The sequence below is a fragment of the Eurytemora carolleeae genome, unplaced genomic scaffold (genome assembly GCF_000591075.1).
Source record: "Eurytemora carolleeae unplaced genomic scaffold, Eaff_2.0 scaffold120, whole genome shotgun sequence".
Taxonomy (NCBI): Eukaryota; Metazoa; Arthropoda; class Copepoda; order Calanoida; family Temoridae; genus Eurytemora; species Eurytemora carolleeae.
In genome coordinates this window covers 94,189-121,436 of record NW_019396077.1, presented here as the reverse complement: position 1 = coordinate 121,436, position 27,248 = coordinate 94,189, and the positions used below count along the sequence as shown (strand labels likewise).

Below are 27,248 nucleotides of genomic sequence, written 5' to 3'. Positions count from 1 at the left end.
GGGGGGGGGGGTTGTGTAAAATGTGAAAAATCTAAATCTTATATGCAATTCTGTGGTATTCTAATTTTAAAATTCACCAAAATATCCTAGCTTGGTTTGATAAATAGTTCAAAGACAAAGAGACCAATATATTGTCTCTGATTATAAAATTAGTTCAGGAAAAAACCTAATAAACCTTATGATGTATAGTGGTAGGCGATTATATCAATATAATGAAGACGACTTTTTATTTGAGTTTTGATTGTTAACAAGCTTTTTTTCGAATTACAAGTTAACAAGCAATCAAAGAGGAGCTTTTCTTATTGACATCTTATCTTTGTTTTCAAGTTATGCTGTTTAACAGGTTGATTTAAATCAAAATTGAAATTGAAAGTCGTCTTCATTGTATTGATATTATTGCTTATCACTGTATATTTAGGGGGTGATATGACTTCTGTGATTTAATTCAAGAAACCTTTATATTTTACAATCTGATGATGTAAACTTTCAATATTTCAAACTTTGACTTTTTCATCCAGCAGAATTCTTAATTTGAAATATCAAAGGTTTCCGACATCTGTGTTGCAAAAATATAAGAATTAGAAAAATAGAACTCAGTTCCATAGTTCCAGTTAATTTCTTTCAATAACATTTTTTAGGGCAGTGATTTTGTTATAGTGAAGGTTCATTCTTGTAAAGTAATGAATATTAAGTAATACATTTGCTCCCTTTTAGTTTAGCTAGACCTGGTTTAGGAGTTATTATAACTCTAATAATCGTATCTTTATGTTTTCATGAATAAATTATCAATATTTTTGCAATATCAAAAAATAGACGTAAAAAATAAATTTATAATTAATAAATAATTTACTCTAATGTCGGTTGTTTAAAAAAGGAAAAATTACTTTTATTCATGCAGTACCTAAACTCATTTTGGGAATTCTTGTATTCTTGTATTCTTGAATACTTTTATTCTTTTATTCTTTTATTCTTTTATTCTTGTATTCTTGTATTCTTGTATTCTTGTGTTCTTGAATTCTTGTGTTCTTGTAATCTTGTATTCTTGTATTCTTGTATTCTTGTATTCTTGTAATCTTGTATTCTTGTATTCTTGTATTCTTGTATTCTTGTATTTTTGTATTCTTGTAATCTTGTAATCTTGTAATCTTGTAATCTTGTAATCTTGTAATCTTTGTATTCTTGTATTCTTGTATTCTTGTATTCTTGTATTCTTGTATTCTTGTATTCTTGTATTCTTGTAATCTTGTAATCTTGTATTCTTGTTGACGTTAACTGGTACTGCTCACTGGGCTTTGAGGGCGAAAACATAATGATGATTAAAAAAAAATAGCACATATAATTTTTTTTACTGTATCTCAAACTAATTGCACATTTTTTAAATTAGATATTTGTAAAAAAAAATTTCATTCACACTTTTATACCCCCCCTTGTTCATAAATGTGTCGTATATTAAATATTGACGAATCAATAATGGAGAAATAAATGCTTTATATACGAGAACAAAAGATACATTATTTAGTGTCACGTAATCAGATGGTTGCAAATAAATTTCTTCGGCAAAACAATTCTTTTAGGGGCGCATACTGGGGAGGGCTATGGGGGCTAAGCCGGAACCCTCCAACCCCCTTTTAGATTGTCAAAAAAGTTATGCCGCCCCTAGACAAATTTTTGCAAATTTAGTTATTTTTTATGCATACATTTTAAATTATGTATTAAGTCACGAAAATATAGATTTTCTCATGTTACATTATTATCATATAGTGATCGGCGTTTATATTAATACAATGAAGACGACCTTTCTAGTTTAATGATTTCAAATTACAAGTTTACAAGTAAAAGAAGAAAAACTGCTAATTACCATCTTCTCTTTATTTTAAGTTTATGTGTATCCATTCTGTTTAAAAGCTTGGTAGAATAAACAGTTGAACTTGAAAAGTCGTCTCCATTATATTATTATATACGACGACAACTGTAGTTTAAAAATGATAAAATTAACCTGGTCCAAGGATTGTTTTTGTTTCTGTTTTGAGTCAGTCTTTTCCAACCTAGATTATTATTATTATTATTTTTATTATTATTATTATTATTATTATTATTATTATTATTATTATTATTATTATTATTATTATTATTATTATATTAGACTTCATTCTTGCATTCTTGCTTTGAGAGAAAAAATCATATTAGATTATCTCCAAGCTTTAACGTCAAAACACGCACAAACAACTTTAAAAACTTAGTATTTTTGCACGCAAATTTTTGTTTTAGCAATATACAAATTTTAAAAGATAATTCGTTATTTTTATATTTTCTGATTAGTCCCGAAAATCGCAATTTAAAGCTCTACAACATGATTCAATATGATGTGGGAAACTCTGTATGTTAGAACAGTTACGATGGCAACATCCTTACTTGTAATCTTAACCAAATTAAGAACGAAGATGACAATTGTTTCACTTTTAATAATCACTGAATTTTCGTGCAAAATTTCACCTTGGTGTTTCATCTCTTTTAGCCTGGATTGTTGGTCCTCTCAGGACAGGTCGTCTTTAATAGTTCAATACATGATGTCGTCTTATTTTTAGACTATTTAGCTATTTTTTTTCTTTGGCAAATTATTTTTATGCTCGGATAAACAAAAATATTTATTTTCTTTTTTCTAAATAAAATAAACTGAATTAAATTTTTCACGAGAATGTACCACCAACCCTCATTCTCAATGTGTGTACCAAATCCGATTAAAACTAATTTACTTAAAGGACTGTAAGCGTAATCTTGAGTGACCCTCCGTACAAAGAGTACAATGCCCGATTTACAACGGTACCCTTGAAACCTTTGTGTATCACAGTGTGCACCACGAACTCAACACAGAGAACACTGGATATTGCAGCTGAATTCAAGCAGGTTTTGATATGTTTACACACAAATATCTCAATACTAAATGAACACACTTTAGAAGTACATTTACTGCTTCTAGTTGTAATTACATGATAAATAACGAGTTTATAAAAGGAGAGGAAGTTGAGTAGGTCTTCTCTGATTCCAGGATCCGACACTCTGATTTTGCGGATTTCATAATCCTCTTTCGGGGATTTCATCCTCTACAAAACAAAGGTACAAAGGGTACTTTTGTAAATCGGGCATTGTACTCTTGAAGAGTCCATTAAAATATTACGATTACAGTCCCTCAAATCTTTTTTTGAAATCTAAATATTTATTGTCTTTATTGTCAAATCTTGATCGTCATCCTATATTGTTGGAGAGAATTTTAAAGTTTCTTTTATTGAATGTTCCTAGGAGTAGCTGTAGAGGGTTTTGAACCCTGTTCATGTGCTCCAGGTTCCTCTGGTCTACGAGTACCTGGAGCTGGATCCATCCTGCCCTCAGCAGAACCTGGAGGTTTGTTTAGATCTACGGTTATCTGCCGAGATACAAGTGTTTGTCTACTCTAAAAGAAAATGAGTTTTTGCCACAAATTCGAATTTTCTAATTTTTATATCTTATCGATAATCTTAAAACTTGATCTTTATCTTAATACAGTGAAACCCTTAATAACGAATACATCGGAAGAATTTATCAAATGTCGTCTTGACATTTTTTCGATGAGTTTTATACTATATTACGTAAATTTCAGTTTTTGCGAAAATAAATAAATAGCCATGAATATGCGGAAACAGTTTTAAAGAGCTCCATATAATCATTTAATTAAATAACTAAATATCTGCAACATTCCATTATCAGAAAGTGAAGAATACGACATTTGATGAATTCTTTCGATGTATTCTTTATTAAGGGTTTCACTGTATCATCTTAAAACTTGATCTTTATCTTAATATCATCTTAAAACTTGATCTTTATCTTAATATCCAATGTGAGCCCTTTTGATTTGAGTAAAAATGCTTTATCAATATAGTGTAGTGCTGCTCAGATTGGGCTTAGTTTATACGTATTCCACCCAGAAACAGCCAGAAACTGCTGTTTCTGGAATATTCTTGAAGCCTTACCAATGCTACTCTGCTGATTAGGTTTACCTACAGCAGGACGGATATCCACTCTGAGCAGTATTATGGTAAGGCCGGTCAATCCGGGGGGCTGGTACTACTAGGCCAGGTATAGGCAGACCCTGAAATCAAATTTACTTTAAAAATAAGATGATTTTATGGTTTTCTCGTGGTTCCATTAAAACCAAAGTTTAAGTTTTAATTTAGTTTTTAACACTTTGAAAAGTTTTTTAGAAAGATAACAATTAAGAGCACTCAATTAGGTTGTTGGAAGAAAAAAAGATTTGATTTGAATTTTCGGATTGAAGTTTCAAAAATCAAATTTTTGAATTCAGTGTTAAAATTGAGGCCTAAAATTTTTTCACTTTAAACTGTTTTTTGACAAAGTTCAATGTTGGTTGGAACAACTTTAAAGAAAAAAGACGTAAAGTTTTTACTTCAAAAGTTGGAGAAGTGCTTCACAAAATAGTATTTGTAATAGTAGAATATTTCCCTTAAACATATATATGGGTCCTACTGTGGAAAAAGGCATTACAAGGAAAAATGTTAATGATTCAGATTCCTAAATTAATTTTTGAAATAAAATATAAAACAGAGACGAGGTTAAGGCTGCAGTACAATTCTTTCAATTACTGATTATCTTTACAACCATATTGGGATTTATACAGGGGAAACCAGTATCTTGTTTTTGTAGTTCAATCAAATTAATATCAGACAAATACATTTAAATCCTAATAACAGCCAAATTTAGAATTTACTCTATTTTTCTCAATTATATTCTTCTACCTTGGAAAATTGAGAATTAAAACATGAAGACGGTATTGTAGGAACTCCACGCGGCCAAACTGGTTTGACCAGTCTGCCTTGTACAATGCCGCAATCCGGCAATATTTTGGGTAAAGATCGGCCCTCTTGGAAATTCGGTTTCTCACGTGGACTGAGTTTCACGTCAAAATGAATAATGGTGGACGCACTGTTCAAGAGAAATATTTTTTTTTCAACTTAACATGAAATTTCATTAAAAAATCTTCACATCCGATAAATCTAAACAACAGAATTGAGTTTGTGCCACAAACTCTGCTTTTATAACACCTATATCTTTGCAACCCGATGTCTTAAACACTTGATACTTCAAGCTCTGAATTATGTTAGATCAAAAAATCTGTTTGAAATGTAAAAGGTTTAGACCGCCAAGTGGCAAAGAAATGAGGATTAGAAATTTGAGTTTGTGGCAAAAACTCAGTTCCTTTAATAGAGCCATACCATTTACACTGCTTCTAACAATATGTTTCTTCTTTAATTTTGTATGTAATTAAATGAAAACATCAAGTACCAAAAGCTATTCCTAAAAAACGAAGAAAACAATTGGAAATAAAATATTTCTCACAGTGTCATCCTCTCTGTATAAAGAGTTTGTATTGTTGTTTGACGTTCTAATTGACGGTTTTGAATTATCAGTTTGTATCACGGTTACATGGTTATCTGAGAATATTGTCAATAATTCTGTTAATTTTATCTCAACATTGTAACAAACCGATAAAACTATAACTAAAGTTTTATTCTTAATCCTATTATCCCTGTTTTCCCCATGGTATCCTTGGTATCCCTGGTATCCTTGGTATCCCTGGTATCCCTAGTATTCCTGGTATACCTGGTATTCCTACCTGGTATCCCTGGTATACCTGGTATCCCTGGAATACCTGGTATCCCTGGTATACTTGGTATCCATGGTATCACTGGTATCCCTTATATATAGTATCCCTGGTATACCTGATATCCCTGGTATCCCTGGTATCCCTGGTATCCCTGATATATAGTATCCCTGTTATACCTGGTATCCCTAGTATCCATGGTATCCCTGGTATCCCTGGTATTCCTGTTATCCCTGGTATCCCTGGTATCCCTGGTATCCCTGGTATCCCTGGTATCCCTGGTATCCTTGGTATCCCTTGTATCGCCGATATCCCTTGTATCCCTAGTATCCCTGGTATCCCTGGTATCCTTGGATCCCCGGTATCCCCGGTATCCTGGTATCCCTGGGATATCTCTGCTATCCCTGTATCCCTGGTATACCTAGTATCCCTGGTATCCGTGGTATCCCTGTTTTCCCTGGTATACCTGGTATTACTGGTATCCCTGGTATCACTGGTATCCCATGTAACCTGGTATCCCTGTATCCTGGTATCCTTGGTATCACCATGGTATCCCTTTATCCCTGTATCCATGTATCCCGGTATCCCTGTATACCGGGATCCCTGTATCCTGGTATCCCTGTATCCTGGTATCCCTGTATCCTGGTATCCCTGTATTCTGGTATCCCTGTATCCTGGTATCCCTGTATCCTGGTATCCCTGTATTCTGGTATCTCTGTATCACTGTACCCAAGTATCACTGTACCCAAGTATCACTGTACCCAAGTATCCCTGTATTCCAGTATCCTGGTATCCCAGGTATCCTTGCATCCTGGTATCCCTGCATCCTGGTATCCCTGTGTCCTGGTATCCCAGTTTCCAGGTATCCCTGTATCCTGGTATCCCTGAATCATGGTATCCCTGAATCATGGTATCCCTGTATCCCGGTATCACTGTATCCTGGTATCCCTGAATCATGGTATCCGTGTATCCCGTTTTCCCTGTATCCTGGTATCCCTGTATTCTAGTATCCCTGTATCCTGGACTCTAGTATCACTGTATCCTTGTATCCAGGTATATACAATGTATATATTCACAAGTTCTCGTCCTATTGTATTTGCTGAGTACTGAGACAGGTATTTAGATTGGATTAAGGGGAATCTAGAGTCAGGAAAATCCCCCTCCCCCCCTCCATCCCCTTTGCACAGAATTCACTCTTCCCTAGCTTAACACTTTCCCCCAATATTAAACTTGTACATTTTTCACCTAGTGTAGTTTGGGGAAAGGAAAATATATTTGGGAAAGGAAAATAAATTTGGGAAAGAAAAATATATTTGAGAAAGGAAAATAATGTTTGGGAAAGGAAAATATATTTGGGAAAGGAAATATATTTGGGAAAGGAAAATATATTTGGAAAAGGAAATATATTTGGGAAAGGAAAATATATTTGGGAAAGGAAATATATTTGGGAAAGGAAAATATATTTGGGAAAGGAAATCATATTTGGGAAAACTATGATATTTCCAATAACTTTTTTTTCGTGAAAGGGATTGCCGTTGTAATTTCATGTCTCATTTACAACACTAACCTTCAAACTTTTATTTGATCAATAATGTTGAAGATATCGTCGTTTTGATATAGCCCGAAAAGTGTTTAATTCTGATAATTTTCCACTTCTTCTATTATGAGCAAGTCACTTGAAATTNAGAGTACCTCGTAAATACGACTACATCACTTTACAATGAAGAGTACCTCGTAAATACGACTACATCACTTTACAATGAAGAGTACCTCGTAAATACGACTACATCACTTTACAATGAAGAGTACCTCGTAAATACGACTACATCACTTTACAATGAAGAGTACCTCGTAAATACGACTACAGTCCCTATTCGAACCTTTTATTTCAAGAAACTAACAGAGCGTCCCATATCATATTAGATTATTCTCAAGTCTTCAACACCAAACTGTGCAAATATTACTTGGAAAACCTGATATTTTTTTGCCAGAAAATATTTACAAAAGCTCATACATTATTAAAAAAAATATTCTTTCTTTTTTAAATTTTCTGATTAACCCTAAAATCTTAATTTAAAAAGCAATAAACGATCTAATATTATGTGGGACACCCTGTAGAAAATGTTTTCCATTGTATAGTGCAAAATATAAAATTTTAAACTTTTCATTCAACTTCAAAATTAGTGATTTTGTCCAATTCCATACTGTGCATTGCATAGTGTTCTGTAGCGTAAAGGGTGTCCCACGAAACATGACAGTTGGTGAAGAGTTTAAAATGTCTTCTTTCATAATATGTCAAGTTGTTTGTTTCCAAAGAGAATAATAATAAATATTTTATGGCATCCATATTAAAGTAAAATTGAATTCTAAGTAAAATATACTTGAGTTTTTTAAAACTAAATAAACTACCCTGTACGCTACAGTACACTGTGCATTGCATAGTGTACTGTCGCGCGCAGGGTGTCCCACGAAACATGACAGTTGGTGAATAGTTTAAAATGTCTTCTTCCATAGTAGCGTACAGGGTGTCCCACGAAACATGATAGCTGGTGAAAAGTTTAAAATGTCTTCTTCCATAATATGTTAGTTTTTTGTTACCAAAAAGAATAATAATGGATATTTTATGGCATCCATATTAAAGTAAAATTGATTTCTAAGTAAAATATAATTAAGTAAAGTTTTTTAAACTAAATAAACTACAAAAAGTCTTAAAGTCTTCAATATCTAATACAGTATATGGAAGAAGACATTCAATTACTATTCACCAACTTTAATGTTTCGTGGGACACCTTAATATCATGTTTATCAAATAAATATTTACCGGGGGAGTAAAAACACTATAAAATATTTGCAGCGTTCATGTTATCGGTGGAAAAATATTGAAATAAAATTAACTAAATAATATTTTTGGTTTATCTACATGGACACCCAAATATTAACATACCTTTACCGTAGTTTTTGCGTCAAATCTGCGTACTGTACGAACACTACGTATATTAGTGACTGGAGAATTGAGGAGAGATGCAGAGATAAGTCCACTTTTACTGAAAACAATTAAAAAATATAGTTAGATTCTAAATGATATGGATGTTTAGCAAAAGTAAGATTTTTGAGTTTTTTATATGCTCTGTTAGAGACTGTCGTCGAAAACAACTAAGAAATATATGCAATTTCTATATTTTTTCTCTTTTAAAACAAATATTTAAGATTATAAAAATACTGAATTTAATGAATTTGAGCCGCGTCTCAAATCCGTCAAAACCGGTTGACTTAAATCTTGAAACATTAAACACAATTTCAAATGAAATCAATCATATTTGAGCCGTGTCTCATAATTAAGCCGCTGCTTAAATTCTTTAAATTCGGCCTTGGATGCATGTTTAGCAAACATTGGTTGTATGACCCCGTTAAAGGGACTGTGGGCGGAATTTCAAGTGAACCTCCGTTAACAGAGTTACATCATGTCCTGTTCACAATATTAATCTTTAAAAACATAGTTCTTGAAAAAGTAAAAGTTCTGTCAATTTTCTTCCTTGAAACCAGAATTGACAACTATCAATGTTCAGATTGAAAAGCAAGGAGATCTCCATACTTTTGGTGAGACAAGGAACCCCTATCAATGGAAGGTCACATGAAATATTAATTCTAAAATCTGTTTAACTATCGGAGGATACAAACTATCCAACACTTTCAAATTTCAAATTTTGTCAAGTCGGGTGAGAACCAGACAACTGTAGAATAGAAAGAAGACTTTTAAATCCAATTGATGACCTTAAAATGTGCAATGTACTTGTACATTGTACACTGCAATTGTGCAGAGTACAAGTGTACATGTTCATAGACCAATTTCAATTGACTATTGACCTTTTTGCTTTGTAACCACATAAATACACTTTAATATTGCTTAATTGTCAATCTATTCCACAGTTTAATGGCTCTCACTGTGTACAAAGCTATATTTAAACTTCTCGAGACTGAAGGAATTTTAGTTTTGATGATCCTAGAATTAATCTCAAGCGCTAAAGTTAAGATACAAGTTTCGTGATTTGGCCTTCAAAAAGTTGGACTTGAAATAAAAAAAATCAGTTTTCATTTCTAATATTTACAGCACGGTTATCATGTACAAAATAATGACATCACCCATCTGTATAATCTGTGTCAGGGGATGATTATTTACCTGAACATTTTAGTCTAAAACAGATAATCCATTATGTTACAACTGCAGGCCAAAAAAATAGTACTTTTTAAAACTTTATATAAAAAAATGATTATGGGGACTTTTCTAACTTAAAGATTTAGTGATGAACACTTTCTATATGGCTGAAATCAAAGCACTGCTTTAAGGAAGGGAATTCAGTCTTTGACACAATCTCAACTTTTCTAATCCCCATATCTTTGCAACCTGATGATTTAAACCTTTGGATTATTTGATCTAACAGAATTATTGTTTAAAACTATTTACAACACAGGGTTGTAAAGATAAAGGGATTAGAAAATCTGAGTTTGTGGCAAAACTCAATTAATTCCTTTAGCATGAACTGAGCAGCGAGCATGTATAATAAACTACACAATTTACCAAGCACTATCTACACAGGATAAAATTTAGGAGGGGGGGGGGAGCAATACATTGCAAGTACTTCTTTATCTCTTCTTCTATATAAACAATTATTTTTTCTGTATTATTATTTCAATCCGATCGTGAGAAAACTGATCGATTGAAGCTTTTTCCGACCTAAATTATATTGGATCTTGAAATAGGTTAAGTTAAGTTGGATTGCATGGGGTTTGCCGTAGTTAATGGTATAGGTCGATTTAAATCAAAGTGAACACAACTCGATAATTAAGTCGTATCTTACTAGTCAGTTTCCTCTATAGGTTAGTTTCCATGGCATGGATCGTTAATAAATATAGTATGCATAGCTAACCATGAGAATTAAAAACTACCAAGAATAAGATTAAATGCGCTTTTTTATTGTTATATTTGTTGGGACGCAATGTTCACAGTCTAAGAACATCTTACAAACTTTTAACATTTGATCAGATAGCGAAAACTAATCAGAAATTATTAAAATAACGATATTTAAATAGTGGAGGCGTAAACAAATTTAGAAACTTAGAGCGATCATCCTGATAGTATTAAATAAACTAACAAACTAACTTGGTAATAGTAAAGGGGTTAATATTAATATTTTGGGGAAACATAGTTTCTTTTATTTTGATTATTAAATCTTAAAAAAGATTTTTAAAAATAAATAAAAGTTTTAAATGACTTTTAAAAACGTGAGGAATAGTAATCCCTGTTCTGTAATAAAGAAAATTACAGGTCATATTCCTTCAATTTATCAAAAAGTGTTGAATACTCAGATAGCGGAAAATGATCAAGCAGAAATTATATTATATCATCATCTTCAATCAATTATTTTAACATTTAGACGTAGCTGGCCAAATTTTCTACACTGTTCCCAATTTCTTAATAATAACTAAATTATCATTATATATGTATTATTAATATTCAAATTAGTATTTTTGTATTATTATAATGGTTGTTAATATTTAGATTTTTTTTTATTTTCATCAAAATATTTAAAGCGTAATTTTTATTATGATTCATATTTTTAATAATTATATTATCTTTCTTATTAACATTACTGTTATTAATATTTGGAGCTATTTCTATTATTATTATCATGATTATCATTATTTGAACTATCATTATTATTATTATTCTATTCCTACTATTCTTATTATCATATTTGTCTAAATATTTTTATCATTTATCATTATCATTATTTATTTATATTACATCATCATTATTTCAAAACATTTTTCACCTATAAATATTAAAGGGACAGTAAAGAAAAAATGAAAGGGGGTATAGGCTGAAAGCTAATCACTTTAGCTCTTGATCGCGACCCATGAAAGTTTTATCTGATGTTCCTGTCTCGAGAAATTGATATAAAACTGTGTCAAATATATACGAAAATTAATATATATACAATTTTGTATAAAAGTAGTAGGTTTAAATAGATCAAATTCAGCAAATAAGAAACCAATCTGAAAACGATGATATCCCAGAGAAAGCTAATTGTAAATTAGGTTTACTTTTATATTTGTTATTTCTATTTTTAATAGATTTAATTCATAATATTATTTTTACGTCCGTATTACTTGACCAGAAATTCCACCAATGGCAGTGCAGTAAAGTGGTCACGTGATACAGGCGGAGACACGTGACCAGTATACTGCTCTGCCATTGGTGATATTTCTGGTCACGTGATTTCAGTTTAAGATTTTCTAAATTTTACGTATATATGAATTTTCGTATAATTTTAACACAGTTTTATATCAGTTTCTCGAGACAGGAACATCAGATATAACTTTCATGGGTCGCGATCAAGAGCTAAAGTGATTAGCTTTCAGCCTATACCCCCTTTCATTTTTCCTTTACTGTCCCTTTAAGTAGGACAAAAAAGTTAGATTAGCGTGTTTGTAATCATATGCTGTGATGGGCTTTCAAGAAACTTAATCTGAAAAATCTAATAAGGTTCTCAAAGGAATTTCGTCTTTGCCAAAAACTCAAATTTTCTTATCCCTATATCTTAGCAATCTGATGGCGTGAAGCTTTTGATATTTCGAACTGAAGAAAAGATCATTAAATATAACAGTATTAATAGATATATAAGGTCTACTACATTGGGTTGCAAAGATGTTGGGATTAAAGTATCAGTTTAAGGCAAAATCAACTTCTTTTAATGCTGCAAAATCCTCGAATGTTAAAAACCATCAAATACGCGTACCCAATTGTAACGAGCCCCATCATTTCTTCGTCAGAGCCACATTTTCTTATCAGAGCCACCTCCGAATGCACAATATTATCTTTTGTGTATAGTTCTTAATTTTAATCACCCTTTTATAAAAAGCTGGCTACATTAAAGCACAAATGAAATGTTAATTTTAGTAAATCGAGATAAAATGTTTCAATTAATATTTGTGTTACCTTCAAGCATTCCCGTAACACTAGCCAGATAATACAGAGGACTAATAATCTAATAATATAGAGGACTAATAATCTAATAATATAGAGGACTAATAATCTAATAATATAGAGGACTAATAATCTAATAATACAGAGGACTAATAATCTAATAATATAGAGGACTAATAATCTAATAATACAGAGGACTAATAATCTAATAATATAGAGGACTAATAATCTAATAGTCTTCAGAAGACTACTACTCAGGACTTCAGAGTAATACAGAACATTACATACCGAGATAAATACATGTTAGGTTTAAAGTTTATTTATCAGTCTCTGGATCTGATCTTCAATAATAACAATCTAAGGTACAACTATAATAGTTTCATCCGTAGATGTAAATACAGTTGTATGAGACGGATTAATACATGCCAGCACACAGCCATAAACTAAATTCAGACCAAAATCACAAAATAAAAATATCCGTCTCATACAATAACAAGGATTAAACAAATCCAATCTGGAATGAGAATTTGGAGTTCAGGACGAGTTTGCTTCCGATAGTGATGTCCTTTAATAGATTAACACATTTATAAACTAATAAAGTATGTTTGTTGACTGTATTAATTATGTATTTTAATCATACCCCCCTCCTCCGTAGAAGTACACATTTAATAATACCACCAAAACTTAAGATTCTCAACATTTTGAATAATAAATGCAGTTTTATTCAGGGGAATACATTTTCCAGATTTTGGAAGATTTTAAAAAAGGAGAAAAAGTTCAACTTGCAAGCTTTTTACCTTTTAAATAGGAATAATTTTTGCAGAAAATAATATCCTCTTCCTCCATCCCCTGAGTTTAAATTAAGCCAGGATCAATGATTCCGCCCGCCCTTCCAATTGAAATGTTAACAAGAAAAATCCCAAGGCACATTGAGGAGACAGCTCTAAAAGCATAGGGAAATGTTAAAGTTTCTAATCTCGGCTTAGGTTTGCATGAAGGTTCTCACTGGATCAAAGGAAGTAAACTCATCATTTCTTAATCTGATGAGATTGGGGGGATACACGCAACATCTGTTGATAGTTAGGATGCATATTATGGTGTCCTGGGGGTGGGGGATGATGAACAGGGCGGGTTGGGTTTGACCGATGAACCGAATGAGCAGGTAAAGGACCAGATTGTAACGGAATGATTCCTTTCGGAGGAGCCGGAGGGGAAACCATCTGGTAGGAGGTCGGAGGATAGTGGGATATGAGATCTGAATGTCGGGAGTGGGATAAACTGGTATTATGAGGATAATGAGCAGGTTTAGGAACCCCGGAGGGAGAGTGCTGTCGATGCTGGGAGTTGGTTGCGTGCGCAACGGCTAGGAGTTGGGATTGACCGCGGTAAAGTGAATCAAGTCCGTTTTCTAGAGGAGATTGAGGAGGAAGACGAGGGGATCGATCCCGTTCACGGGGTGAAGGTTGTGCGACTCTATCATGAGGAGAAGGTGCAGGAGGTGTCGGTCTCTCACGAGGACTTGGAAGAGATTTTTCTCCTCCCGGAGAGATGTGAACCCGACTACTCGGAGATACAAGACGTTTATCCGTGACACTGGTCGGACCGTTCTGTACCGGGGTATCCCGCCTGCTATCTCCAGGTTGGGACGCCAGGTTGAGTGAGTTGAGGGCAAGGAGTCGGGATCTCACCGCTAACAGATGATCTCTCCTAGAAAGAAGACGATCAACACTATCCTCTAGACCTACGTTCTCTTCCTTGAGTTGATGAAGGGAGGAGAGTAAGGATGCTATATCGAAGTGACTAGCCTGCTCCATGAGGAACCTGCTCCCCTGCTCCCAGTGCCTCTCCAGTAGCTCCTCCATGGTTTGGGGCTGGCGCGCCGGGTCCAGCATACCGGCCACAGTGTGCGGGGCAGAGCGGGATACTTCACGTTTATGTCCAGGTAGAGGAACTCCGGTCAACTGAACCTGGTCGGAGTTGTAAACAGAGTGTGCAGCTACCTCACTCTGCAAAAAAAAAAAAAAATTAAAATCAAATTAAAATGAAAATCAAATCTTCGGCCTGAAGTTCAGCCTCGGCGTCTCTTATTTTTGTTAACTCCATTAATTTGTTTGAGGCCATCACATTATCAATCTTTTTTTGTGGCATTTTCTTTAATTCATAATATTGCTTAATCTAAAACGTTTATTAATATTATTTGTCGTGTGAAGAAGAATGGAAATTTTCTATACTATACAAAAAATATTTTTTTGAAATCACAGTTTATCTATTTAATTTATAAGTGGGAGAAAATCCCATTAAATCATTATTAAATCATAACTCATAATAATAAAATATCAAATGAATTAATTTAATCTTAAAAATTAATAAACAAAAAACTTCTTTAATGGTAGCATTAAAAAATATTAAATCGTTTCGCTTTCGAGTATTTATTTACTTCTTCTTTTTAATGAAACTTGTTGATTCAAAGTAGGATTATTATTTTTCAGTCTGGTTAACGTTATAAAACTAATTTCTTTAAAACTATTGAATTGTTTCTTTTTGTAAGAAAAAAACATTAATCAAGTGTGGTAATAATTTTTTAAGTGAAGTTTTTGTAGAGAAAATTATTTTTAGACATGCACCCAAGGAACTGCCTGTTAACTCCCAACTGCTAGAATACACAAACTGTGTCTTATTTTTTGCTTATATCTGTTATATTATAGGACAAACTCCTGATGATGCCAAAGTTTTTGGCGAAATATATTGAGAAGAAAATGATATAATTCTAGTGCTAGAGAGTAGGGTTGGGATTTGTTTAAAAACGATCTAATGTCTTATTTTTGTGAACAAAAAAAATCTTTTGATTATTAACCTTTTGACTTTGTATGATTTGGAGACCTAATTTTACAAAATAAAACTCATGAGAACTTATCTTTACTTTATTTTTTTTATTCTAAATTTTTAAATTCGATTAACAGGAAATCTTTTAAGATAAAATATTATAAAAAACATATTATTGAACAGCTTTTGATTAAAGATCTAATTTGAACTAATTTGAAATGAAATCTGAAAAAGAGGACCCGTTATGAACCGAACCCCCAGATCTAGTATATCTATTGGGATTTATTTTGTGGATTGGCACTATACCTGTAAAACTGAAGTCATTTCTTTGGCCATTCCTGAGGCAGGGTTCAAGGTTGCTCCGAACATCATGAGTCTGTGCATATCTTTAGGTTCAGGTTTCTCTTCCGACTTATTATCCTCGGTTTTCAGTCTCTTCACGCTGGAAGCATCGAGATTATCTTCCACTGTTAGCCAAGCCAGTGTGTTCGAAGCGATGTGAGTACCCTTTTTCGGCGGCCGACCCGGACGTTTCAGTCCATTAGCCGATCTGGGACTGACTGCCGAGTTTGGCTGGTTAGGAGATTCTAACGGCGTCAGATCAGGTACCTTGTCCGTAGAGTTTATAGGGGAGATTGTGACGGGTTGGTTGACAGGGATAATACTAGTTTTACCGGAGCTTAATAGTTCGTTTTTGCTCAGGGTGGCAGAGGAGGAGGAGGAGATAGTGGAGGGAATTGCGGGGGTTATTGAGACACTATTCAAGGAAACTTGCTCCGTGATAGGTTTATGACTGGAAGTACTGTTGGTGGGGAAAAGACTGACACTACTGCTAAGACTACTTCTTGAATAAAGACTGGATGAACTGGGTTTCACTGGGTTACCACTGTCAAACATATAGGTTGAACTTAATAGGTCTTTATGGTTAGTTTTAGACTGAGGTACACTTTCACTTAAGGAGTTTGCGGTATCTGGGTAGGGTTTACTACTAGGAACAGTCTCCAACACGACCCCGGAGTCTTTACTCGAGGTTCGACTTTTACCCGTGGAATTTGTCGAGCTTATACTGCTAGTTAGAGACACAGTGCTGTCTACATCCATAGCCTCGACCTTTATAGACGAAAAGTCCAAATTTATTTTGCGAGGAGGCGACTGCTCCTTATCAGACTTAATAAGGGCCGCGGTTACGCTGACGCTCTGCGTCACGTAGCTCTCGACAAAGTTAGCGTTGGTGAAACCTTTCTTTTCTCCTTGATCATCCTTGGTTTCACCAACACTTCGTTTATCTATCTCCATGGAATCAGGTTTAGAATGACTATTAGGTACTTTCTCTACACTTGAGTCGGCAGGGGGATCTTTCTCCTTGGGAATATCCTTTTCTATCTCCTCCTTCTTTGCATGATAGGTTTCTCCGTGTTTACCAATTTTAACAACAACATTTGGCGTCTTTTTGTCCTCTTTGGACTTATGATCACTGTTAAAAAAGCGTTCCGTTTTCGAGGAATCATTGTTTGTGGCAGAAAAACTTTTTTCACTTGTTGTACTGGAAAAACTTGAGACTGGAGTCAGGGTAACAGAAGACCCGGAGGGAACTATCCCATTGTTTCCCGAGTTGAGACTTGCAAGATCTGGGTTGAATTTTGGCGGTTCTAGTTTGGCATCGTAGAGCATTGAGCCGGGTTTCCGTCCTCGCTTCCCCTTGTTCTTAGAGGACGACGAGGATGAGGAGGAGGAGGACGAGGATTGAAGATGTTTGGAGGAATCCTTTGCAACATGGTTGGGTGGAGAGGGTTTCTCCGGACTTGAGGTTGGAGAGAGCTCCTGGCTAGGAACCGGCCGAAAAGCCGGAATTGTTTTTACAATTTTTTTGTTTATTCGTTGGTAATGATATTCACAATATCCACAGTATTTAACATTGTCCATGTAGTTCCCGGCCTGAAACAAGGGAAAAAAGTTTAATCGTATTCAAATATATTTTTGGGAGGCATAACCCAACAACCAGTGCTTAGGATCATATCTGGATCCTTAACATTGCTCCTAAGATCCGGATCCAAATGACAAAAGGTAAAAGAATTTTTTAAAAAAACAGCCCAAAAAGTTGCAAAAAATATTTCAGTCAGATTGGCATCGCATCCGCGCCATTTATAGGGTGGATCTAGGCTTTGGATCATTCACTGAACTGATCAAGATGGAATTAATCCTTTGTCAGCATGAAGCGCAAGGGAAATGTATTTCAGAAATCTAAACCTCCCCTTTTCCTTAAAAATGAGTATTAATCTTCAATATGTTCAGAAGTTTAGAAGGCATTATTACTAAATTTTAAATAAGTTTGGACTCCAAATTATCGAAAATTATTTCTTGACAATATTAACCCCTGAATAGTTTACCTCTTCACACAGCAGTCCATGAGCCTGGGCACAGGTGACATGAAACGCTTCTTTACACCCGCTTTTATTGCACTGCATGCAGGCCCCAGAGGAGGCCTTAGACTCCTTCCCACTCTGCTCACACAGGTAGCACAACTACACAAACATAGAGGGGTGAAACATAGATAAGAGTTAGTTAAAGGGACTGTTCAAGTAATTTCAAGTGACGTTTTAATTAAAGAGAGCGTGCCCTACTCACAACAGTACTGTTTTAACATGTGTGTGGGAAAATACGATGAAAATATCCTCGTTTTTTAATCTTGAAGATGATTGTGGTTAAATATAAAAGCAACTTGTTGGTGATAAAAAACTTAATTTACAAAGTTCAACGCTTTTTACAAGATAAAATAACGACGATATCTTTCACAATGCTTTGATTTTTAATAAATGGTACCATTATTATTTGGGCAAACCTCTCTTTAAATTAAACGCCACTAGAAATAACTTCTACAATAAATACAAAGGAAAGATGAGAAAAGGAAAACTAAGCATTGTAAAACTCTGTATTAGAGAAGTTACAGCTTACAGATGAATAACAATTGACCCATTTCTATTTTTTTTTATTATTAATAAAAGTTTATTGTATTTACTTCTTGACCCATTTATATTTTTTTTTATGATTAATCAAAGTTTTATTGTATTTACTTCTTGACCCATTTCTATTTTTTTATGATTAATCAAAGTTTTATTGTATTTACTTCTTGACCCATTTCTATTTCTTTTATGGTTAATCAAAGTTTATTGTATTGACCCATTTCTATTTTTATCATTATTTATTAAAGTTAATTGTATTTACTTTTAGACCCCTTTCTATTTTTTTTATTTCTATTAAAGTTAATTGTATTTACTTCTAGACCCCTTTCTATTTTTTTTATTATTTATTAAAGTTAATATTTACTTCTAGACCCCTTTCTATTTTTTTATTATATATTAAAGTTAATTGTATTTACTTCTTGACCCCTTTCTATTTTTTTTTAAAATATTAATAAAAGTTAATTGTATTTACTTCTTGACCCCTTTCTATTATTTTTTTATTATTTATTAAATTTAATTGTATTTACTTCTTGACCCCTTTCTATTTTTATTTATTATTTATTAAATTTAATTGTATTTACTTCTTGACCCCTTCTATTATTTTTTTTAAAAAATATTTATAAAAGTTAATTGTAACTACTTCTTGACCCCTTAATACTATTTTCACTTATTATTTATAAAAATTATTGACCCCTTTGTATTCTTTATTATTTATAGAAGTTACTTTATTTCTATTAATTTTACATATTCTTACTTTGTTAAAGCGCTCTGCAGGTACAAGAGAGAGAATGATGGGTTCCATGGTTGCAACATTTCCAAACCTAACCTCAGGGATGTACAGGGCGCACACCACGTGTGCCCAGTTGTTGGTGTCGGTGCGTTTGAGCGCTCCATCCTTGCTGGGACAGAGCTCACACTTGACACGCGCCGCGCGTTCCTGAGATTCACATTTTCGACAAAACCAGGGACCGATAGGAACAGTTACAATTCCGTAACAAGCTAAAACATGAATAATTATAAATAAAGGTTTACTAAATATTCAAATATAACAAAACTAATCAGGCAGTGCCATAACATTTATTTCATGGGGAGGGGGGTCTACATCTCATAACAGGGGGAGGGCAAAACCCTCATACTTATAAAAACAATTTTTTCACTTAAAGTTTGTCCAATTGGAGGGGGAGCAAGTCCACATTATTTGTATTTATGTTTACAGGGTTTAATCAAAGGGTTGGCCAGGAACTTGCCAGCTGATGACTAATTTTTGTCGTTCATTTTGGAATATGGGGGGGGTAAAATATTTTTTAAAAAAAATACCCCTGAACAGTGCTCATACACTCAGTTTCAGAATGAATTGCTGAAAGTAAATATATTGTCTCTCAGGAACAACATAAAAATTCAATGAAGAGGAAATTTCATGGACAAGAAAATTATTTATACTTTCGTGAGTAGTGATTATAAAAATTATTTATACATTCGTGAGTAGTGATTCTGAAATTTTTTATACATTCGTGAGTAGTGATTCTGAAAATTATTTATACGTTCGTGAGTAGAGATTGTGAAAATTTTTTATACGATCGTGATTAGAGATTATGAAAATTGTGCACAGGAGAAATAACACATTTACAGTATATGTTAAACTGGACCAGAAGATTGTAAATAATGCCAGAAATAACTCAGAAATTGGATAATTTCCTAGAGAGCGATTTTGTACATGGATCTTAAACGTAAGAGGATCATAAATGTAAGACATGTGGCCGCAGCGCTCGGCCATCTAGCCTGTCCTAGCCGCAGCGCTGCTCGGCCCAGAGGGTGTCTTAACTTAACCTAACCCGTGACCGCAGCGTAGAAACCGATTCACAGATATTAATGAAAAATGAATATATCCTTGAAACTGTATTGAATTAATTGGTAGAACTGGATGAATTCTACAGATAAAGAACAATTTAAATCAACTCGGAATCAAAAAATTGATAAAAATAAAAATTTAGAATTCGATATTTGTTAGGAATTATCACAAGGCACATAAACGCAAACATTACAAAAACTAAATAATTTAATATAAATTCGAAAATTTCTAAGATTACGGTCATGAAACTTAAATGTATGGGTAATCCAAACAATTTAGAAAAATAAATAAACAATTTTATAAAATGAAATTGAAAAAAAAACTAATTTTCTTGTCGCACATTAGTAGCATTCTAAGTATACAAAACTAAGCTTAAAATTAGAAAGATGAAAAGAATCACGTCTCCATCAGTCTCAGGGTATACCTTGATGCACCGCTACGTTGCACCCCTGACCGTCACAGTAAACCAACGGATTCTCATTCCATCCCTGCTCGTCAGAACATACGCAGCAACCACCTACCATCTCAACCATATCTCAACATACATTTATACAACACTTATTTCTCGCGTCGGCAGAAAAAAAAAACAAAGTCTGTATCGGGTGGGTCGCCTATACTGTAAACATAATGGCGTCTCAAGTGATGCCGCAACACCGCTTCAGGCGCATATAAACTTTTGGAAACTGGGAACACACTAAACGACATTATTTTTTCTTATATCTTATTATAAAAAGTTATACCTTCACGGAAAATTATATTTTATGTTCCAGACCTTTTAAAATTAAAAATTTAAACTAAATTACAGGATTTTGATATTTTTACAAATTTTGTAACTTTGTATATATTAATTCCACGTCCCAAAAATAATTTCTATAGAAATTTTTTTTGTAAGTTCCAAAGTTTGGTAATCATTTTTTAAAGTATGTTGTGATCGTTGAAAGATTTTTTTCTGTAATTCACTTGAATAATTTCTTTTAAAAGAAAATTACTTTTTGGGTGCGTACCCACAATTTCATTAATGACGTCATATCTGTTCCTTGATATGGAAAATGGCGGAGTAGCTGGGAAAGTTGATACTAAACACATCTGTCAAAACTTCTTCAAATCCTATTAAAACAGTTTAAATTTGTCAATTTTTCAGATATAGAAATGATTAGGTCCAAAGAAGAGAATCTGCACTCAAAGTGAATAAATAAAACGAATGGGGTGAATTTTGCAAATGCTACAAGTTGACAAATAAACTCTAGAAGCAACATGTTTTTATTTCGATGTATATGATGTAACCTCAACAAGATCATGCCACCCCCTCCCCCACCTCCGGGAGCTCCTCCCCCTCCCTCCTTCTCTCTTGGCTCCGTCAAACCTGCCGGAGAAAGGAAGGATTTATTGAAAGATATTCAGGCTGGCGCTAAACTGAGAAAGACTACCACCAATGATAGAAGCGCACCTATTGTATCCACAGGGAAAGCCTCAACTCCTGCACCGTCCGGCGGAGGCGGCGGAGGAAGAGCGGAGAATAATTCTAGTCAGAATGTTGGACCTTTGCCCGGTATTGGCGGACTGTTTGCAGGCGGAATCCCAACTCTTAAGAAAACTAAGGGCGGAGTCTCTACTGGGCGGAGTAACAATGGTATAATATTATGAAAAAAATATAAACAAACTTTACAACATTCTTCATGGCCCCCCCCCCTCTAGGATGGACCCTCATTTTGTACATGACTTCAATTTTTAAAGTGTTTTTTTTTACATATAAAAATTATCAAAATTAGCGTTACTGATAACTTTACTAAATTTAAACAACTAGAATTTTGTTCCAAGTTTTATTTTGTAGTTCTCACAGGGTATATAAAATAGGTTTAAGTGTTTAATTAATAAATGATGGATTGACTACTGAAAAGTGTATTTTGATCTAAGTATTTACCATACATTTATAAAACTTGCTTTTGATTAAGCTTATCTTAGACAGTACCATACAGTACAGTTTTGCGTATTTTTAAATATTTCTATGTACCTAGAATATGCTCAAGAAAAGTCCGGTTGTGTGAGAAATTCAATAATCTGATAGATTGACAACTGCCTAGTTTATTTTTGTTGAAATTAAAATTATTCCAATATGTTTTTAAAGAATTGTTTTTGTTTATTTTTTATCTCAGAAAGTACCTGACAGTACAATTGTTTTGGGGCTGGGGGAACATCTTTAAAAAAAGCTATTGGTCTCTTAGAGATTTTTTACTTTTGCTGTTTTAGATTTTGCTCCTTTAAACCGGGATCCGACCCCTGGGAACGGGTCCTTGTATAAAAACTCGTATAATTCTACTTCTTCTAGTCTGGTAAGGGATTTTAATTATTTTTATTAAAACTAACAATACTCTCATGAGTTATTCATAACTTAAGAATTGCTTATAGTTTATTTAGAGAACGCAGTCTGTGTAAACAATATATTCCAAGAAAATATATTTTAAAGTCAGATCATATTACGTTCTATTAAATATCTTAAATATGTTATCTTTTAGGTTTATAAGTCATTCTAATTTAATTATTACAATTTCTTACTATCTATTCTTTTTGCCACAAATGTTTGTCAAATTTCTAAAGCATTTCCCTGTTTAATTATCTTTTTTAAAAGTAATAATTTTAATTTGTTCTTGAAACATAATTGAATCGGCGTTTAAGTTCAATGTACTAAAAGTTAACCGTCATGTACTGAAATAATCTGTAATTTACAGAAATTTGCTTTTATGTACAGAAATCATCTTTCTTGTACAAAAATTTACTTTCTTATACAGAAATAAACTGTCATGTACAGAAATTAACTTTCGTGTACAGAAAATAAGTTCATGTGCAAAGATTAATAATTATTGTCTATTTCAATGAGTTCTAACTTCTAAAAGAAATTTAGATTAAACTATTGATTCTGAGTCATGTTAACAATTGTTCTGGAAAGCCCCCTCCCCCTCCTACACACATCCACTCAGCTTTACACACAATTAACAATGCTCGTATCTTCACAATGGATAAGATTCAATATTCATAATTACCCGATTATATAATCTTCGAAGAAATCAAACATGTTTAAACTATTTTCTTTGAGGAGAAATAATACATTTTTCCCCTTTCAAGCTTTCCGAAAGATATAGACTTGGAGGAAGCAGTTACCTACATTTTATGAGGGTAAATATCCCCCCCCCTTACTACCACCCTGCATGATTTTTTAGAATCACTCTTAGTTTTTAAAGACGTCACGCTAAAGCATTTTTATCACCACGGCTTTATTTTATTCTAATCAAAAGAGGTTTTAGATTTAGCCATTTTATGAAGTGTATGGTGTATTAAATGTACAGGACATATCCAAGAAAAGCTGTGACCGAACTCGGGGTGGGGGGTCTCTACACTCCTACTACTTCGGAGAAACCCCAGATATAATTTCACCCGAACCCACTTTATGTTCCATACCAACAAGCAGACCAGGGCGTAATAATGGAACTCCTTCGAATGGAACTCCTACTTATGGAATCCGACGGAACGGCGAGCTCAATGGAATAAATGGAAACAATCAAAATTATTCAATTCAAAAAACAACTTCTACGGATTCCATGCTGCAGAAGGCCCCGGTTCCCCCTAAACCTGGAAAACTATCCAAGACAAAATCCTCGACCTTTATATCTCCTGAGCAGTCGGAGAAGATTATGTACAATACTAGAGTTACCCTCACACTTAGGAGATCAAGACAAAATTTAAACGAAGACGACGGTGATCCAGTTTACAGTAGAACACCGGTCAGAGAAAACTACTTTTTCGGAGAAAACGGCGGCGAAGATACCCGAATGACCCCAAGTTGTGTGCCGAATGGTCGAGTAAGAAAGCGTGCTGAGGAGCTACGATCTGCCTGCCCGACCCCGCCTCCCCTGGCGGTTAAACCATCTCTTCAACACACTGTACGTTCAAGTCTACTCTATATCCCTAAACTAATCCTCCCTCCCTGCACTAACCCCTGGATCCGGGACTACTAATCCGCCTGGAGTAGAGTTAGTTTAACGTATATTGGAAAGTTCAGGGTTTAGGATTCAATGTCGAGCTAGGAGGCTGAGGGATAACACATTCGCCAACCAAATAAATCCGGGGGTGAAAGACCAATCAGTATTTAGTATTTCTTTAAATAATTTATTCTTTTTTAACCTATTACTTGAATGTCCAGTATATAACTTAGTTTTAAACCCCCTGGTTTCCAACACGAAACCATGAATAATAAATAATTTCCTCCTCCAGTCTTTAAATGCCAATGTCAGCAGTCTGATATCTTCTTCCGGAGCTAGCAAGGCTACTGTTTATCCATGTACCTGGAGAAATCATGTTCTATGTTCATAATCCTAGAATTATGAAGGATTCAGGCGGAGTGAAACAGTCAAATTCTTTGAACTATGATCCTAAAAGTGGAGAGATTATCGCTAGGGAATAACGTGCCGGTTTCAATAACAATGTGGTTTAAAAATCATTCTTCTGAGAGAGTTGTAAAGAGTGTAAGAATAAAGGAGTCAGCTTTTGTACCGGAGCTAAGTAGTGAGAAATGAATAATGAGAAAGACCATTTTTTTGTGACATTAAGATATTAAAGAGTAGCAATTCAAGATGAAAATAATTTTTTTTTAAATTAAAAAAAATATTGATAAAATCTTTTACAAGATCAATATGGACTCCATTAGATAACATTAATCTTACTAGGTTCTTATCAAAATCATAAAATATGTCCTAATGCAGCATAATATTGAAATTATATGAAAAAAGTCTTCTCTGGAGAGTTAACTGTATTTTTATAGTTATTAAATAATCCTAGGGAAAAGTGTAAAAAATAGTCTGCTGGCATGTTGTTTCGTTAGAAATGGCTATATACAGCGGTTTAGTTACAATTGTACACAGTTTGGACAGAAAGGGTTGGATCGTGTTAGCACCAAGTACTCCTCTAGTCCTCGAACCAACAGCCTGTTATCATCCTCGATACCATCCTCTGTAAATATGTCCTCGCTACTAAATTAACCCTGAATCACACTAATTTGGGTTGTTTACATATGTTTGTCGTCCATGTTGCTTGTTCTAACTTTTTTGTTTTCTTTTATTATGATTGTTGTTTGCTTTGGTTAATGACACTTTTTTATCTAACTCCGAATCTATCAATATAAATGTTTTTCTTCATAGTTGATCGTTTCCCAGCATGGTTAATAATAATGTTGCAACCCTCCGTTTATAAATTCTTACAGATTGCAGTCTCCCATTTACATTTGTATAATGATGTAAACTCTGTTACTCCTCTTTATCTAAAATATTGTTTTTCACAAATTTTTATTCTGCTTTCTGATTAACCAGTATTTTATAGATGCATGATGCTAATTATTATTAAAAACAAAATCAAATTATTATAACTTATTTTTTGCATATTGACGAATTAGTTTTTTTTATAAAACCTAATTTTATCTTATTGTAGAACTCTTCTCCTAGCCTTTCTCCAAGTCCTAGTCCGGTTGGATCAACACCTACAAGAGGTCCACCCTTCCCCTCCTCAGCCCCGCCCCTGGCCGCCTCCGCCCCCCTCCAATCCTAAACCTTCAGTGCCAAACACCAAACCAAACCTAACTCCTCGTGGACCTTCAGGTTCTCCTGGTTTAGTTCATCCCTCGTCTAAACCTCCTCCTCCTCCTCCATCTAAACCTGGTGTCTCCTCCTCGAATCTAAACCTGGCCAGAAATCAAACAGTTTCTAAAAGTTTTAATCAAACCATAGGACATGGTCCTCAGGGTAGACCTGTTCTACATAATCTAGGAGAAAGAACAACAAAGGTAAATATTCAAGGCAAAAAAATTCCAAAAAAGTTAAACGAAAAAATATTTTTATCCTAACTTTTCCCTAATTATGTGTTCTTGGAATTAAATAGATCAAACCAAAAGTTTGTAGAAAAAAATAATTTCGTATTCTACAAATTTAAATAAAAGCGACCCAGTGACGGGTGCCCGTTCTCTGCGTGAAATGTATTACTATTTTTGCAAAATATTTGACTATTAAAAATATTTTATTAGTTTGTTCCTTGTGGAAATTGCTTGACCACTTCATTGAAAAATAATTTATTCAGTTGAAGTTCAAATATGCAATACATCGTTCTTTCTCTTCTCTTCTTACAGCCTCAAAATATACCTTTGTTAAAGAGAAAATCGGCAAAAAATATCGATTATAAATAAATTTTTTTTCTGTAGTAGATATTTCTTTTTCTTTTTAAATATGTATATCTAAGTCTTTTTGCGGATTTTTTTATAACTGTGAAAAAAATTAGTCTGTTGATTTTTATCAACCACCTGTTACTCTATTAACAGGGTTATTAAAACAATATTTAAAATCTTGTAAAATCTGGATATTAGAATCAGAACATTATTTATTATAATTATCAAAACACATCTTGATGGTTTCGTAATGGATCTTATTGGTTTAGATTAATACCAGAATACAAAAAAGTATTAAAATTTTGAGAATCTTACTTATTAGAAATGATACATATATCAGAAACGAAGTTGAGAAGTTATATAAAATCTTAACTACCAGTATCAGAAAAAGTATTTAATATTTAAAAAACTGAACTGTTCAGGATAAAACAAATATCAGAGTATTTAATATTTAAAAAATCTGAACTGTTTAGGATGATACAAGTATCAGAAATGGACACGCCCCTCCTCCTCCGCTACGCACAGTAAGCCAAGCACAAATAACTACGAACAAACTACCAACCCGTGCCCCGCCTCCTCCGCCCCCGGGACATAAACGACCTTCCCAACCTCCTCCACCCCCTCCCTCCAACCCTCCACCTCCTCCGGGAATTCAGCCTCCGAATAAAGCGTTGCCTCCGCCTCCTCCAAACCATGTAAGTTTAAAAATACCTTGACATTTAAGAAAATCCATATTCAAAATATAATTTCAAAGGGGGGGGGGGGCCCCAAAACGG

At 33.8% G+C, this 27,248-nt stretch overlaps 3 protein-coding genes and 1 long non-coding RNA gene across 10 annotated transcripts in view; 1 reads left to right on the top strand and 3 right to left on the bottom strand.

The window, feature by feature from the left end:
• The window catches only part of LOC111714857 (uncharacterized), a 9,516-nt gene extending 6,073 nt beyond the window's left edge, over positions 1 to 3,443 (bottom strand). The window contains exons 1-3 of the mRNA XM_023490071.1: positions 3,294 to 3,443; positions 2,494 to 2,547; positions 1,997 to 2,045 (exon numbers count right to left, since the gene is read on the bottom strand). Coding sequence (XP_023345839.1) covers positions 1,997 to 2,045; positions 2,494 to 2,547; positions 3,294 to 3,376 — 186 coding nt within the window. The 5' untranslated portion in view covers positions 3,377 to 3,443. The remainder of the gene's footprint in view (positions 1 to 1,996; positions 2,046 to 2,493; positions 2,548 to 3,293) is intronic.
• A 588-nt stretch (positions 3,444 to 4,031) lies between these two features.
• On the bottom strand, positions 4,032 to 12,689 carry LOC111714845 (uncharacterized). Its single transcript, XR_002768097.1, has 3 exons — positions 12,651 to 12,689; positions 8,598 to 8,697; positions 4,032 to 4,123 (listed from the first exon to the last, which is right to left on the bottom strand). It is a non-coding gene; the product is annotated as an uncharacterized LOC111714845 (long non-coding RNA).
• A 252-nt stretch (positions 12,690 to 12,941) lies between these two features.
• LOC111714804 (protein AF-10) lies at positions 12,942 to 20,909 on the bottom strand. Of its 7 annotated transcripts, none has more exons than XR_002768092.1 (7): positions 20,695 to 20,909; positions 19,176 to 19,420; positions 17,849 to 17,983; positions 15,768 to 17,396; positions 13,645 to 14,644; positions 13,127 to 13,190; positions 12,942 to 13,006 (listed from the first exon to the last, which is right to left on the bottom strand). XR_002768092.1 is itself a non-coding variant. In XM_023490041.1 (7 exons), the coding sequence occupies exons 1-5, from the start codon at positions 20,801 to 20,803 to the stop codon at positions 13,667 to 13,669; spliced, it is 3,096 nt and encodes a 1,031-aa protein (XP_023345809.1). In that variant the 5' UTR covers positions 20,804 to 20,909; the 3' UTR covers positions 12,942 to 13,006; positions 13,127 to 13,152; positions 13,645 to 13,666. The 7 variants fall into 7 exon arrangements, 5 of the variants coding, with proteins under 5 accessions (XP_023345809.1, XP_023345778.1, XP_023345785.1 ...); XR_002768093.1 differs by having other exon boundaries at positions 13,127 to 13,186; XM_023490041.1 differs by having other exon boundaries at positions 13,127 to 13,152.
• A 473-nt stretch (positions 20,910 to 21,382) lies between these two features.
• LOC111714847 (WAS/WASL-interacting protein family member 1) overlaps positions 21,383 to 27,248 on the top strand; it is a 9,710-nt gene continuing 3,844 nt past the window's right edge. The window contains exons 1-6 of the mRNA XM_023490061.1: positions 21,383 to 21,900; positions 22,518 to 22,600; positions 23,612 to 24,205; positions 25,160 to 25,248; positions 25,746 to 26,097; positions 26,946 to 27,167. Coding sequence (XP_023345829.1) covers positions 21,567 to 21,900; positions 22,518 to 22,600; positions 23,612 to 24,205; positions 25,160 to 25,248; positions 25,746 to 26,097; positions 26,946 to 27,167 — 1,674 coding nt within the window. The 5' untranslated portion in view covers positions 21,383 to 21,566. The remainder of the gene's footprint in view (positions 21,901 to 22,517; positions 22,601 to 23,611; positions 24,206 to 25,159; positions 25,249 to 25,745; positions 26,098 to 26,945; positions 27,168 to 27,248) is intronic.

Excerpts from the sequence above, each read along its gene's own strand:
- LOC111714804 (XM_023490010.1), bottom strand. The coding sequence starts at position 20,803 with ATGGTTGAGATGGTAGGTGGTTGCTGCGTATGTTCTGACGAGCAGGGA. Across the intron at positions 19,421-20,694 it reads CAACGTAGCGGTGCATCAAG|CTTGTTACGGAATTGTAACT; the intron begins GTATACCCTGAG and ends TTCATGTTTTAG. Across the intron at positions 17,984-19,175 it reads CTGCAGAGCGCTTTAACAAA|TTGTGCTACCTGTGTGAGCA; the intron begins GTAAGAATATGT and ends ATGTTTGTGTAG.